The sequence below is a fragment of the Psittacula echo genome (assembly GCF_963264785.1).
Source record: "Psittacula echo genome assembly, chromosome: 15".
Lineage (NCBI taxonomy): Eukaryota > Metazoa > Chordata > Aves > Psittaciformes > Psittacidae > Psittacula > Psittacula echo.
In genome coordinates, this window is record NC_137751.1 from 1,514,555 (window position 1) to 1,529,157 (window position 14,603).

The 14,603-nt window shown below is 41.1% G+C and overlaps 1 protein-coding gene across 1 annotated transcript in view; it reads left to right on the top strand.

Moving 5' to 3' along the window:
* Nucleotides 1–1,593: 1,593 nt before the first annotated feature.
* MED13 (mediator complex subunit 13) overlaps nt 1,594–14,603 on the top strand; it is a 55,597-nt gene continuing 42,587 nt past the window's right edge. The window contains exons 1-3 of the mRNA XM_080629741.1: nt 1,594–1,726; nt 3,672–3,906; nt 13,568–13,736. Of these exons, the coding sequence (XP_080485867.1) occupies nt 1,661–1,726; nt 3,672–3,906; nt 13,568–13,736 (470 nt within the window). The 5' untranslated portion in view covers nt 1,594–1,660. The remainder of the gene's footprint in view (nt 1,727–3,671; nt 3,907–13,567; nt 13,737–14,603) is intronic.

The following is a 14,603-nucleotide window of genomic DNA, read 5'->3' on the forward strand; positions in this document are numbered from 1 at the left end:
GGCCGCCGCCCCGACGGGGGGTCTCGGGGCTCGCTCCTCTCCCCCCTGCGGAAGACAACGCTCCGCTTGAAGAAGATCGTTTTATATTTTTATTCCCCCCTCCCCCCTTTTCTTTGCCGGTTTTGTTTTTTAAAGGAAAAAACATTAATTTTTTGTAAGGGACCAGCCCAGCTGCGAGGCCGGTCCCTCCCCGCCTCGCCTCCCCCCACACGCTCGCAGGGGTCTTGCGGGGTTTAGCGCGGTGGAGGGGGCCCTCCCTGCCCCGGATCCCCCCCGTTCCTCCGGCGCTCGGCGATAACTTGGCGGGGTCCGGGCTCCCCTGAAGAGACCCACCCGGCCCGGTGGACTTCGTGGGGCTCCCTCGGCCCCGAAGGACAGCTGGGGGGTGGGGGGGGCGAGCTTCCCTGAAGACACTCTGCGCTTTACCCCTGCCTTCTCCTCCGAAGAGACTGGGAATCGGCCTCCGGGAGACTCCTCCATCCTTCCCCGAAGAGACTTCGAGGGTCACCCGCAATTTCCTCCTTCCACCCCTCTGCCCCTTCTTCCATTCCCCACGGAAAGATTTTTTGACCCAGCAGAGGATATTTTGGTTTCGCCCTCTCTGCGAGGAGTATTTCATTTTGGGGAGGGGGGGTTTCCACGGGGGAATTTAATCCCCCGCTGGGCTGCTAAGGAGACTTTTGCGGCCTTTCTCTCTCAAGGAACACCTTCCCCCCTCCCCTGCCCCCGCAGATGTGTTTTTGGGGTACACCCCAGGACATTTTTCGTGTCCTGCTTTTATGAATTCTCCAGACTCGCCCTCTGGCATCTGAAGTTTGTTTTTATGATCTTAAATTTTAATTTATTTGGAATATTTTTGGAGCAGGGGAGAAGAATCTGACCCCCACACACCCTGTTGCCCTCGGACTCCGAAGAGACGAGCCTGGATTTTTCTCTCTCTCCCACAGCCAATCCTTCCCAGTCATTCCACAGTTTGCCCCTTTCTCGTCTGATGACTAAAGAAACCGGAGGAAGAGGAGGGAGGTTTCTGGATTAATTACCCCCACTGGATTATTTATTTTGTTCCCTACTACTCTTGCTTGGCATCTGAGAAGAGAAGGAAGGAGGGATGTCAACTGATTTTTACCCCTAGCCCCCCTGGATTAATTACCCCGGTTTTATTCTCTTGTTGGATCAATTACCCCTTCACCTTACCTTCTTTCCCTCTCCTCCTTATGCGAATGAGAAGACAAGAGGAACAGGGAGGATTTTGATCTTAATCTCCCGTCGTTGGATTACTTACCACCTCCCTCTTTCTGTTCTCCCCTTCCACGGTGGTTTTACACCCCCCCCCCCCCCCCCGCGTTTGCTATCCATAAGAAGAGAAAACGTTCCGAGTTTCTCTTTAATTTTTTTTTATTATTATTATTTTTTTTAAGTCTATTTTTTACCCCCTCTCCGGTACCGCTCTCCTCCCGGGTTATTTATCCTGCCACTATTTCGCGTGCCTGTGTGTCCCTATGTAAATCCCTTATTTAATTGTATTATTATTTGTGCGTGTGCAGAGTCCCCCCTCCCCCCTTTCCCTCTCGGTGTCTGTCTCCCTCTCTCTCCCTCTCTCTGTCTCTTTCTTTCTTGTCGGAGGCTGTGGGATAATGGCGTGTGGGTTGTGGCTGTGAGGATGAGTTCCTGCTTCGTGCCGAACGGGGCCAGCCTGGAGGATTGCCATTCCAACCTCTTCTGCCTGGTAAGTGCGGCCACCGGCACACACACACACACGATAGACACGGGGTGGGAGAGAGAGGAGGTTTGGGGGAGGGGAGGAAGGGGTAGTGGAAGCAAAGCAGCCATTTTTAGCATAGCTTCTGTTGGATGAGTCCTCAGAGTAGGCCCTGCCTGGAGCCAGCCAACTCTCCCATGCCCCTCTGGTTCCCCCTCCATCGCTGTCTGTCTCGCCTTGCCCCTCCCTCCGGTTTCTTCCTGGAGAGTATCCTCCCTGCAACTCGCCTTTTCCCTTTCCTTGCCTCCAACTTTTCCTCCTTTCTCCCTATCTTTCTACCTCTGCTTCTGAGCCAGCTGTTTCTCGCAGGAGGTAAGGCGATCTGAGCCTTCTCCTTTCAGCCCCACATCTCGGGGAACTTTCTCTTTCGTGTCGCCACTCGTGACATCCCAGAGAAATTGAGCCGAAACCTCCGTTCTTCCTTGCTTTCAAAGTGATCTCTTTTACTGCTTCTTGTTGTTCTGGGGGTTTGCTTCTGGTGATGCTCCCAGTGAAGCGGTGGTGTCTTATGTTTTGTTGTGCACCATTTTGTAGTCTTTTTTTTTTTTTTCTTTTTAACCCAAGTATGAAATCGTTCACACTGCTGACTTTGGTAGCCCCCAAAGTAAATTCGATGTAACTGGGCTGTGATGCAATTTCTGGTGGCTGTGCTGAGCTGTTTCATCTGCTTTTTAATGCAAATTAGCTGATCTTAGCTGACTGCCTGGTGTTTGTTATTCTGGAGGTTGTTATAAGTAAAAACCTGAGCCAAGCTGTGGTACTAATATTTTCGGGTGGAGGGGAACCTGGACAGCCGGAACATGTCTGCAGCCTGCACCAGGCCTGCGGCTCCATATTCGTAGTACGTTTTTAAATCTTGGAGTCTTTCTAAGGTATCAGCTGTTACAGACTACCTTTGGTATAAATCGCTTCTCCTCCTGAAGATAGGAAGGCTGCCATGTTAGGTTTAAATGTTGCAGCAATGTTTTTGTGTGCTGTCATATTGGGAAGAAAAAAATAGTGACTTCTTGGAACAAGGTAGGCTGGCATTTGCTCCCTTCACAGAGAGAACCCGGGGGGCAGTGCCTCCCTTACATGCCTTAAGGTGACTGTCCTCATGTGAAAAAGCTTAATGTAAAACTTAATGAGGTATTGCATTGTAGATACACCAGGAATTGTCTATTTCCTGTTACATATAGTAGTAACTCTCTTACTTTATAAAGTCAAATGAATTTTTGCCTAGAAGAGGATTTAGTGGATCATAATCAATGCAGACACAAATCTGATATGTAATTTAATGGTAAAACTAGGATTTAAATTCATAAAATGTGGTGTGAGGAATGAAAGTGTGATAGCTTTTGGTAAAATAAGTGTACCTGTGTGAGATACAGGGAGTTTTTACAGTGAAGAAACTTGTGCTATCTTCCAAAGTAGTAGATGACTGGAAGAATGTATGCTGGAGTTAGATTTACTTTATTATCTATTTCCCTAGAGTAATCTTGTGTTGAAAAGCTGGTGTACGTATAAGTGAGCAAAAAGAAAGGCATTCTTTACGAAGAGACGTGTTTAGTAGATTGGACAGTTGCAGTCTGCAAATAAATACATTATTCACTCGTCTTTCACTTTTTTATTTTAAATCAAGTCAGACTTTTCTCTCTATAATCTTAATGCTGCTTTGCTTTAAACAGCTCTTGCTTTATTGCAGTTATTGAAGGAGCTTTTAAAACAGGGAGCCTGATTATTTAGAGTTTTATCTTCTAAGGTACACAACAAGCATGGTTTCTGTTAAAAATTTTACTGTATTAATCCTTCATGTTCCCTTCCACCCGCCTCTTCCTGTACCACCATCATCATCATCTTGTCATAGCAGGATGTTTCTGTTGGGGGTGTACCTACCCCACTGTCTGACCAGTTGTTCTTCTCCTTCCCTTAGGCTGATCTAACTGGGATTAAATGGAAGCGATACGTATGGCAGGGTCCAACATCTGCCCCGATTCTCTTTCCGGTCACGGAAGAAGACCCTATTTTGAGCAGCTTCAGCCGCTGTCTGAAAGCGGATGTACTCAGTGTTTGGCGCCGAGACCAGAGACCGGGACGCAGGGAGCTATGGATATTTTGGTGGGGTGATGACCCCAACTTTGCTGACCTTATTCATCATGATCTCTCAGGTAGGAGGAAATGAATACCTTCTTTTGGTCAGTGAAAGGATGCTTTTACTCAGGGCTGTCTTCTGCCACCCCTTAGATAATCTGTTGCCAGCCCTTAGCAAATCTGTATGCACTGGACTGTTGTCTATAGATAAGATAAATTTATTGCTGCAATCGGCACCAGATTATTATGGCAGCACAGTGGTCCAACAGCTCCTGTCTATGTTTAGGTCACCTTGGACTGCTAGATTTGAAAGAAACAGGTTTTTGTTCTCCACTTTTTTCTTCTGAAAACAAGCCTATGATTTTTGGCAGCTTCTTCACAAGAAAGCTGTGCCGAAAGCTGTGCCTGTGATTCACAAGTGATGTCTTAAACATGTTTTGATAAGATTCCTTTTGTTGGGCAATTAGAACTTTCAAATTCAAATAGTGAAACCCCATTTTATTATGTAATAAGAATGGTAGAGATCTGGGCAACTTTTGAACCTATGGAGTTGTTTTGATTGGAAGTCAAATTATCAGCGAGAAACCCTCAAAAGACAGCATCTGGAACTAACTGGCTGTTTCCAGGTGTAGAAATCTCTCTACACCTTGTATTTCTCTCCCTGCCTTTCCCACTGCTCTGAACTTGTACCTGCTTTCAAACTTAGACTTTTGAAAGACTGACAATGTTTACATTTCTCAGTGATGTTGTACTTCAAAATTGGCACCTTGTTTTGAAAATGTTTACTTGGTGATCTCAGTTCCCAGGGTAGACAGCTTTCCAGTTAGTAGGTGGCTTTCCAGTTGCTTATCAGTAAGATGACGAAGTTAGGTTTTTAAACTGTGTAAGTCTAGTGGTGAGACTGTACTAATTCTAGGGGAAAACAAAAAAGTCGTTTGACTCCACTTTCCTTTCAAATTATGTACGGTGTTCAGACTACTGAAGTGTAAAATGAGACCAAGGTTTGGTGACCTGGTGACCAGAAATTGTTAATGCCATCTGTGTTTGTGGATAAGCCGAAGAACAAATACAAGTTTGAAGTGCCGCCGAGGAAGCTGACTTGAAGCAATTTTATGTTGTGTGGAATTTTCTTTCAAAAATAATGAAAACCAATTGAGTCACTAAAATTATATTTATTTCTTTGGATAATTGACTTCAAAGATTGGGATGTTGCTTGTATTCCTGTCTGTCCTGGCATTACAACTTTGCGTCTTAAATGGCACTTCTACTGTAGATTGCTTGATATTTTGGTGCATTTAAGGCTTCCTCATTTTGCCTTATGGATAAGCTCAGTCTTGACCTGCAGGGAACATCCTCTTTATGACTGAGGTGTGACTTAGACTAAATGCTGGTTTTGGTCTGGGCCTGCCACAAGTAGAGACCAACAGTTGCACACAAGTATCTGTTGTAGATTTTGTATGCTCTTGGCTGATGGGATTGAATTGCGACAAGTATGTTACGTTATTTTTTGAGTGGAAGATCAAATAAAAGTTAAGCCATTTGGAGGGTTCATTTTGCACTACCTGGCCACTGAAATAATTTGTTTGACCAGCTTTGCATTCTCTCTTGAATCTGTCTGCTGGTGATTTAGTATAGAGGTACCTTTTGCGAATAGTGGTGTTTAGTAGCTGAACATTTATGCTTTTATGGCATTACACTTTAAGCACGTATCATCCTAACTGCTTATCAACTCTTAACCTCTCTTAGGGTATGAGGGAGAGATAGTGGAGGATTAGAGTTTCCCAGCTGTGTCTTTGCAATTGTTTTGTGTGTTTTCTTTGTTCAGGTCACCTGTGAGCCTGTGCGCTTCAGTAGAGCTGTTCCACATGTCTTGCTGTTAGATGTTTTTCTACGTCAATGCTTATCACTCAGGAGACTGTTACCTATTGTCTATATTTGGCGTATCTGACATCTTGTTTTTTGCAGGCATGTTTTTGTCCCCTTTTAATTAAAAGGAGACATTATAATCTTTTTGAGTGTGTTAGTTTTCTTGGCTGTATTATAAAGTTGGTATTAATCAACTAGATTGTGGAGGAGATGGCTGAAGAGTGCCTGCACTTGCACTTTTTTCCTTTACACAAAATCTTAATGTGAACCTCATATAAGGAAGAATTATGGCTGAACCCAAACAATGTTATCTGACCTTTGTCACAGACCTAATGGGTTTTTTTCATTGGTGGACAATTTCTCCTCCTAATTCACATTGCCCTGTTCTCCCAATGATTGCCTGTTACATTTTCAATGGGAAAGATAAATCACTTCTTAGGAGAAGCTTGTTGCCTGCGGAATTGATTGGACATTGTTTGCTGCTGAAGGTTAAGGTGCTGCCTCATTTAGAACTTTTCTGCTAGGTAGGTGAAGCTGTAGTTAGAAATATGCCAGAGCAATGTTAATAACTTTTAGTTCTGGCTTTGTTTAGTATGAAACTGTGCCTGTTAAGGAGAGGTCAATATTTTGACAGTTTTTGACTTTTTTGGTGATACGTAGTTTCCGTGAACAATGGACGTTCAGTGTCTGGAACACATTTTGGTTATCAACCCTCTGGGATTTGAAGTATGGCAGCCTTCAAGGATCTTTTTGTCCCAAGATCACTTCAAAAGGGAGCATACAGTTTTGTGGGTGTACATCTCTGCATACCACATTAAAAGAGGAAAAGTGATGTGTCTGTCTCTTCAGCCTGTACATTCTAGAAGTTAGTTCTTTGCCCTGGAGATATGTTTGTTTGCCTGCTACTGGCTATATCTGAGTTCTCATATCAAGCCTTGGGTAGCTGTCTTGGTGGTGGTCGGGGATTGTTGTTGCCTGGGGGCATGTCAAAAGGAGACTTGTTCAGAGATGCTGATTGATCAGTAATATTGACTTCACTCAATCATTTTTTTTTTCCTTCCCTGGGAAGCTCCTTGCTGTATGGAATACCAAAAACCACATAAGTCTATTTGTATCCCAACATAGCTAGAGGCAGACAGAAGTTAGTGAAATGTTATTTTATCCCCTAACAACCTCAAAGATTATGTTTTTGTTGTGATAGTGAGGCTTGATTATAGTAAGTCCTGCAACTCAAACCTGAAAGTAGGACATCTCTTCAGATTTCAGAAGGCAATGATCTCTCACTGTCCTGATCAGCAGTTATTTTATCAGATAGGTTCTTGCTTGAAAGTGCTTACCTGTACACTTGGATTTTGTTTTTCGCATTGGCAGAAGATGATTTCAGACCTGAGAACATGATGAATTATGTACAAGACATAGTCCCAAGGAAATGGTTACAGTTTGATTAATGCTTGGATAGCGGAATGCTTCTGTATGCCTTTGACCTTCAAATTGCATCTTTTAAATGATGAGCTACAAGATGTGCCTTCTTCATTCTGGTGCATATTAAATCTTGCTAATTTACTTTAAAAAGTTAGAGTTTTCCTTGTACCTGTCATACAAGGAAGTTTTTGTTTGCCAGTCTTCCTCGTGCTTCTACCAGGGACAAATGTATAAAAATAAGGCTAGCCTTAGGTCTTTGCTGGGCTTGTAGGAGAGCTTGAAAGAAGGAGAAAGATCTGTATACTGATGCTTGTCTGTGGGTACTGTATGGTAAAACCAGCAGAGACTTCTGTGTTGGGTAATTATTGGTATGTGTGCAGTATAGATCAAACCCTCATCTCCAAACAAACCTGTGAATTGGTTGGTTTGTGCTGATGGCAGCACTGAGTGTCTCATTACTTTTAATATAATGGAAACCAGAGTATGAGCCAGTATCATACCTAGGGTTCTGCAGAAAATCCTGCCAGTTGCAAGTAGTTGGCAAAAGGAGCTTTGAAAATAGTTCAGCCAGTGGCTTGCCTTTTTTTTTAAATAACATTGGCTTTGTGAGACCGTTTAACTCCTGTCAAAACAAAAAACCCACCAAAGCCACCAAACCCCACCACCACAAAAGGATGCTGTCTTAAAAATTTTGCACCTAATATAATGGGGTGTGTTTATGTCAACCTGTCTGTCGTGGATGTGTATGTTCCTGCATATGTACTAAGAAGGGTTATGAGTGTTCCTTGCTTCATGGTGCAGTGGTGCTTTAGCATTTCTTTAGTCTTCCATGTTAGAGATGTGGCCATTTAAACACAACTGCTGATAAACATTATGCAAAAACGACTGAAGCAGTCTTTGTAAAGTTTGCGTCACCTGGTCTGAGTACCATCTCAAAGGTGATGTTTAATTTCTTTCCTTTTTCCTAACCAACATGCATGTGAAGTATCTGTGCAGTAAGGTGTCATAGTTTGTCACAGTACTTTGTCACAATACACAATACTTTGTCCTGGTAAATGAGGATTTTGCATCATATTACGTTGGTTGTATCTACAATGCCACATGCATAATGAATTTGTATAAATAAGAGCGATGACTGTTGTCACTTGACATCTGATTGCTAAGGGCAAGTGAAATATATGTGAAACATAAGTGAAAGGGCAATGTAAGTGAAATACATGTTTCAATAGCCTCCTCCCCACTGTCTTTGAGTAATTTCCTATGCACATCTAGCTAGGAAGTTTTTCAGCTTTTCTTTCCTTGTGGCCATGCAGCCCAGCCCAGCCAAACTTACGTGCAAGAAAACTCTTATCCATGTAAACAGGCCTGGCCACACACTTACAAAAAGCTTACACATTGAAATTTTCAATATTTAGAAAAATATTCTGCTGGGTAGAGAAAACCTATATATGTGATGCTGGTAAAGGGCTGGCACTGCAAATGCTAACTTGTAGTGTTGAGTGTGGAGTATTTTGGGTATGGTGTTTTGGACAGTAGCTCCTGTTTTGGCTTCCTTCTCAGTTGATGAAATTTTCCAACTAGTTTGGATATCTGGAGTCTTAGATCAAGGCTCTTTCCAGTGAATGCAGGTAACGGCTACAGCTCTACTAGAAACAAACTGAACTTGTCTTACTTGGGTTCTCAACTTGGTATTTTTGAATTGTATTCAGTCCCCCCTTTTTTTTCTTCTTTTTTTCCCCCTGCAAAATCTGATGCTTCTGACTTATTTCATAAGGGATATAGGCCCTCAGTTATTTTTCAGTAGGTTAACTGCGTAATTCTGGCATTGAGCAATTTTATTTAATCTTAATTATTTGAATTTTGAAATCTTTTAAAAATAGATAACTTTACTTGAAGTGTTTCTGTCAGGCTGTTACAATATTGTATGCAGCAGCACTTTCATGCTACTTTGTTCATTATACTTCCCCTATAATCTGAAGCTTATATAGGAAGTTTGATTGTATAAATCAGCTTTGCATCAGTCTATTTCTATAACTGGCATGGTGTCAAACGATGACAGAAAGGAAGCCTATGATGGTAAGTAATACTTGTAAAAGATCCTTCTCAGTCATGATACTAAGGAATGGATTTTTCTTCTGTGTAATGGAAGTAACTGGGGGAGGAGGAGAGGAATTGTGGTCTAAATTGGAGGCTTGACTGTGATCTGTTCCTGTGCATAGTTTATTTGAGAGGTTCATTGAGCATTAGGAAGATATTTTTAATGGTATGGTAAACATATTCAGCCTTTTCAAGAATTGATGCTTACTGGTGTTTTGCTGATCTGGCCAGCTATGTTAAAAGGAGAAAGGGGGAAAATCCACTTCTTTAAAAGTCTGCTTGAAATGGCATTTTCGATATGGTGTGTTTATCTGTTGCATTATAGATTAAGAAATTTAAAATTGGTTTTCTTGAAAAAAAGCCCATACATTCAGCAAAGGTCTGTTTGTTTGCTGGCAATCCTTGATTAATACATTTGGCTAAAGATCTGTTACCATATCTGGCAACAAATATGATTTAGAACATCTGACTTTAATTAAATGGAGAAGTTTTAAAGATACTGTTTTTTCATTAAAAACTGCAAGGCTTTTGTACTCTGAGCGTGCTTCTGAACTGCCTTGCCAAACACTTGTCCAAGAGCACCAGTCAGACAGGAGGACATAATCAGTAAAAATGAACTTCAGTGTTTCAGGTAAACTGTGCAAAAAATGTAAGGTAGAACATGAAAGTACTGAAAGCAAATAGCCTCTTACAACCCTGTCATTAAAACTGGATGGTGGTAACATCAAGGAGGTGTTGTCGAGAAAGTTTGTTGTGTATGAAAATTGCTTTTTCCTGGCCATTGTTTCCAGTAATTCTTCACTTCCTGAGGATTTTTAGCTTTGTTTAAGGAAAACCTCTTTGCCTGATAAGTGGTGTAAAGAGAGAGAGAACTAAATTCATTAGAGTGAGATGACATGTGCGTAACTTTTTAAATGGTTGTCATAAAAGTATATCACAGAGGAGCTGAGCGGTTTGGACAGTTAAGGCAACTGATCAAAAATACAATATTTGTAACCTTCAGGTTGCCAGAGCACTTTTGTGGATACCACTGGTGTGAAGAGAAATTGTGGCTTAACAACTTCTTAAAATGAGTCGGCAGCTTATTTTGGTTTGTTATCACTACCAGATTGAATGTTTCAAGCTACTGTGTTTAAGAAAGATTAGAAGACAAAAGCGCATCTTCCTCTTCTTTAGAAATGGTTTACTTTGTACAATTCTATTAAGTAGGAGGATTTTTCTTATGTTGATAAACAACAATGTGAATTGAGGAAAAAAATAGTTGAGAGATGTGAGCAGATGTCATATTTCTCTTTCCTTCCACCACAGTAAAAAAAGGGGGAGGGGAGAATGACTAAATAGACTTCAAAAAGACGCAGAACTCTCACTGCAATTTTTTTTGCATGAATTTGAATAATGTTTTGAAATGAGGATATCTTTAACTGTCGTTTTATTTAACCTTCCCTTTCTATAGCACGATGCTCTGCAACTTGAACAGGTGGTCTTATTTTTGGGACCAGACGTTCTTCCTGATCACTAGGCAGGCTTACATCGTGCTGTCTTCTTAAATACTAGGGGTTTCATTGTAATTTCCATCTAATGCCTCGAGTTTTCCCCGCATAATATGCTCATTTAAGAGCTATGTGTTTCATCAGTACACTAAGCTAGGAGAGCTCTTAAGAATTACCAACTTGTGGCAAGTTCTTGCATGTAAACTTTTGCTCATAATTTGGTTGTCAGCACAGCTGTAAATGCTAAACGAAATACCTGGCACTTTGTGGTGTCTTAAGAAAACTGAAACCTTTCCTTTGTGTCCACAGTATGACCATCAAAATACAAGGTTTGAATCACGCTTCGGTATCTTTGCTATTTCAGCATCTTTCTTCTATTTGATACACTAGTATGTCAAAACAAAATTGGGCATAAAGGCTGGAAATAGCTCTGTTTCCTCTTACAGTGGGTAATGGATGCTGGGGATGTACTCAGAATGATTTTTTTTAAATGATGAGTGCCATATAGGAACCAACTATTTAACCTTTGAGATGGTGTGGAGTTTATTGTGCAGTTAAAGTCCAATATCATTAAGCTTTGTAGTTAATGTTTGCTCTGTTGAGCTGCTTGTTTGCCACCAGTTGAGCAGCGTGTGCCGCCAGAAGTGGCGCTGGGATAGGGCTGCTCAGCTGTGTACTGCTACAAATCTCTGAGCTGGGGAAAACTGCGGCCTCTTGGCTGAAACATTTTATACCCTTTGACTTTGGACCTTTGTTGCTTTTTTGTTACAAGCTTCTTGTACGATGTTTCTTTAGTGAGTTACTGTATTAATCTTGTAGCTTGATGGCTTTTAAACCCAGGTTTTAGCTGAACTTCAAAACTGCAATAGGGTAGTTGAGTGGGAAACTCCTGGTGAAGTCTACTGTTTAGGAAATGCAATTTCTTGCTTTTCCTTGTCTTTACCAGAAAATTATTTCATGTAATGATTCATCTGTAATGATGCACACCTCATTTGTAAATTATGCGGCAGGTCTGTTTAGTCTTATTGTGTCTTTAACTCACAATGCTGATCTTGAGTGGAAATGTACTTGTGTGGAATCTAGCAATACGTGGATATGGCCACCATGTTCTTGTTGCAGTAGCATCTAGAAATACCTTTCTCTGTCATCTTTGCCTTAAATATTATTGTAATAATCCTTAAGTTTTTTTCCTAAAAAAACTCTTAGGTGTTTGTTAGGTTTTCTACATGCTCTCTAATTTAAGGATATTGAGACTTTAGTTAATACTATTGCAGCCTTTTAAGCTTGTAGGTGGCTTCCAGATAAAGGTGAAGGGGCTTATTTCAAATGGAGATTTAAAATGCAGGGACTTGGCTGTATTACTGAGGTTTTCTGGTCATCGAACAAGCCAGTGGAAGGCTACTTCAACCAAAATCCTCTGTGAAGGAGAGAGGTGGATGGACAGGTCGCCATTGTAAGACCTGTTTTATGGAACTAAACCTGAAACAAAGCCTAGATTCTTGGAGGTGCATGGAGAAGGCATGAGGGGCAATGAATGTGGGATGGGAGCAACTTTGAACTCTGAGTGGGGGTTGGCGCAGGTGACCTCCACAGGTCCCTTTCAACCTAAATTATTCCATGACTGTCCAGAGACTGGAGTAAAAATATGTCTCCTTATCTATGTCAGACAGTCTTCTAGTCTCTGCTGTTACCTGGAGCATAAAAGAAGTGGCATTATAAGAATAACTATGCTAGGTTAGTCCAAGGAGACCCATAGCAGATCCTTAGGGATTTATGTAAAAGGCGATATACAGAGAATTGTAGGCAGAAAGTTAAGACCCGATTGCAGGTAATTTAAGGGTAAGGACTTGAATTTGCGTATGTTATCCTCCGTATTAGTGTGTTGCTGGGAATGGTGAATGATGTCACATATAAACTGAGAGATACTACAGGAACTTTCAAATGTCCCTCATTTTACTTGTGTAATGTAATTGTAATGCCATTGTAGTTCTTTGGACCACTGCATATTAGGGCCCATAAACTGTGTTCAAACACTGATTACGAGCCAGAGTGGTTAAAGAGATTACAGCTTCTTGTAATGAATCTTGCTTTCCAATTTGGCAAATCACTTTGCCTTGTGTAAGTTGAATTCCATGACTAGGTTTGATTTGTGGGGCACATAAGATCTCAGTGTTCAACTTCAGAATCCTGTCAGTATGAGCTGGGGTTTGTCTTTCTGCTTGCTGTTTTTCTCTATGTATAGATCAGAAAGCAGGACTAGCCTGCTTAAATATCTCTTTTATTTTGAATGCAAAAGAAGAACTGCAGTTGCGAGAGTCCTCTTCAGGATGTTCTTACCAGTTTTCTGAATCTGAGTACTTTCTTGTTTCCCCTCTAGCAAATTGTTGAACATTGAGGGTCAGTTGATCAACATTTGTGCCCAGTGTCAGTGGTAGCTGAAGACAGTGAATATATATTAAAAGTTTGGGCAGTTAATTTTTAAGCAGAATTGTCAGCAGCTAACTCTTCAGGATAAGCAATTCAGACTACCCAAAACGTGTGCCACTGTGCAGACAGGTCAGTATACAGTGATCTTGCAGGCTGAAATATATAATGTACTGCTGCTGGTTGTTCCTTTTCTGGACAAATTGCTGTTGAATCTTTTTTCTTGTGGGAGATGAGTTATTTTTATAGCTTATTACTTTTAGCAGTTATACTATTATGAAATGAGTAGTTATTACCTGAATGTTACAGACTTTTTTTGATTGCATGTTATGCTGTGAATGTCTTAAAGCCTTGTGGGAGAGAAAAGGATATTGTGATGTGCGCATGAAATAACAGGATGGAATTCAATGCTAACTTATTTTTCCCCTTTGCGTTGTAGAAGAGGAAGATGGTGTTTGGGAGAATGGACTTTCTTATGAATGTCGCACTCTGCTTTTCAAAGCCGTTCACAACCTTTTGGAGAGGTGTCTGATGAACAGGAATTTCGTACGCATTGGGAAGTGGTTTGTGAAGCCTTACGAGAAAGATGAAAAGCCTATAAACAAAAGGTAGGATGTTTTATGTTGCTGTATTAAAGAAGTTGTGGGGTTTATTTAAGCTTCACGCTAGAAGAAACATTTAATGAAGAGTGCTCTGTTTATAGTTTATTTGGGGATCTGGATCTCTGCTTTTTCTTGGTTTTCTGCCTTTCTGGAGTTCTTCAAAAAATTCCTTACGAATGAAGGGAGTAATACTAAAGGTAGCAGGCACTCTTTTGTGGTACTCATATACAGACCACGGGTAATAGGGATATTGGAAAAGAAATTAGAGTCTTCTAGAAAGGAAGAAAAGGATACCTGTTCTGGACTTGCCAGTATAGTGACTAGGACTAATTCTCATTGTAAATACTAAGAAAGACTCATTCTTTGAGCAAGTGGGATATAGAAAGCTATTTACAGGCACCACATGAGATCTGGGTAAGTTGCATCTTATGGGAGATGTTGAGAAGGGTTTGAAATGTCAGCTCCTGGTCAGAAAGAAGGTTGTGTCTGGAAAAGCTGGTGTTAAAAGAACACATGTGGCCTCCACATTGAGGGGGAGGAGGGCAAGAAGAGAATTTTTGATTTAAATTGGAAGGACTTCTTCTCATGGTTCTAACGTGGTTTGACACGGTCTATGTTGCCTAGCAATAAATAATGAAATGAATAAAAACTAGGTTAGCTGGAACAAGTTTAATCGCTCTTCCCAAATCAGCTTTTAAAGTACAAAGTAATTTAAAGCTTAGACGATAGGGGTTTTTTTTGCGTATGTATTTGTGTGTGTGTGTGTGTGTCTATGTATGCGTTAAATCTTGCATGCAGGAAATTTTGAGATCAGTGGCTTTGCTTTCTGGGTGTGGAGTTGGCCATTGTTGGCATCTTCTGCAATATATTTAA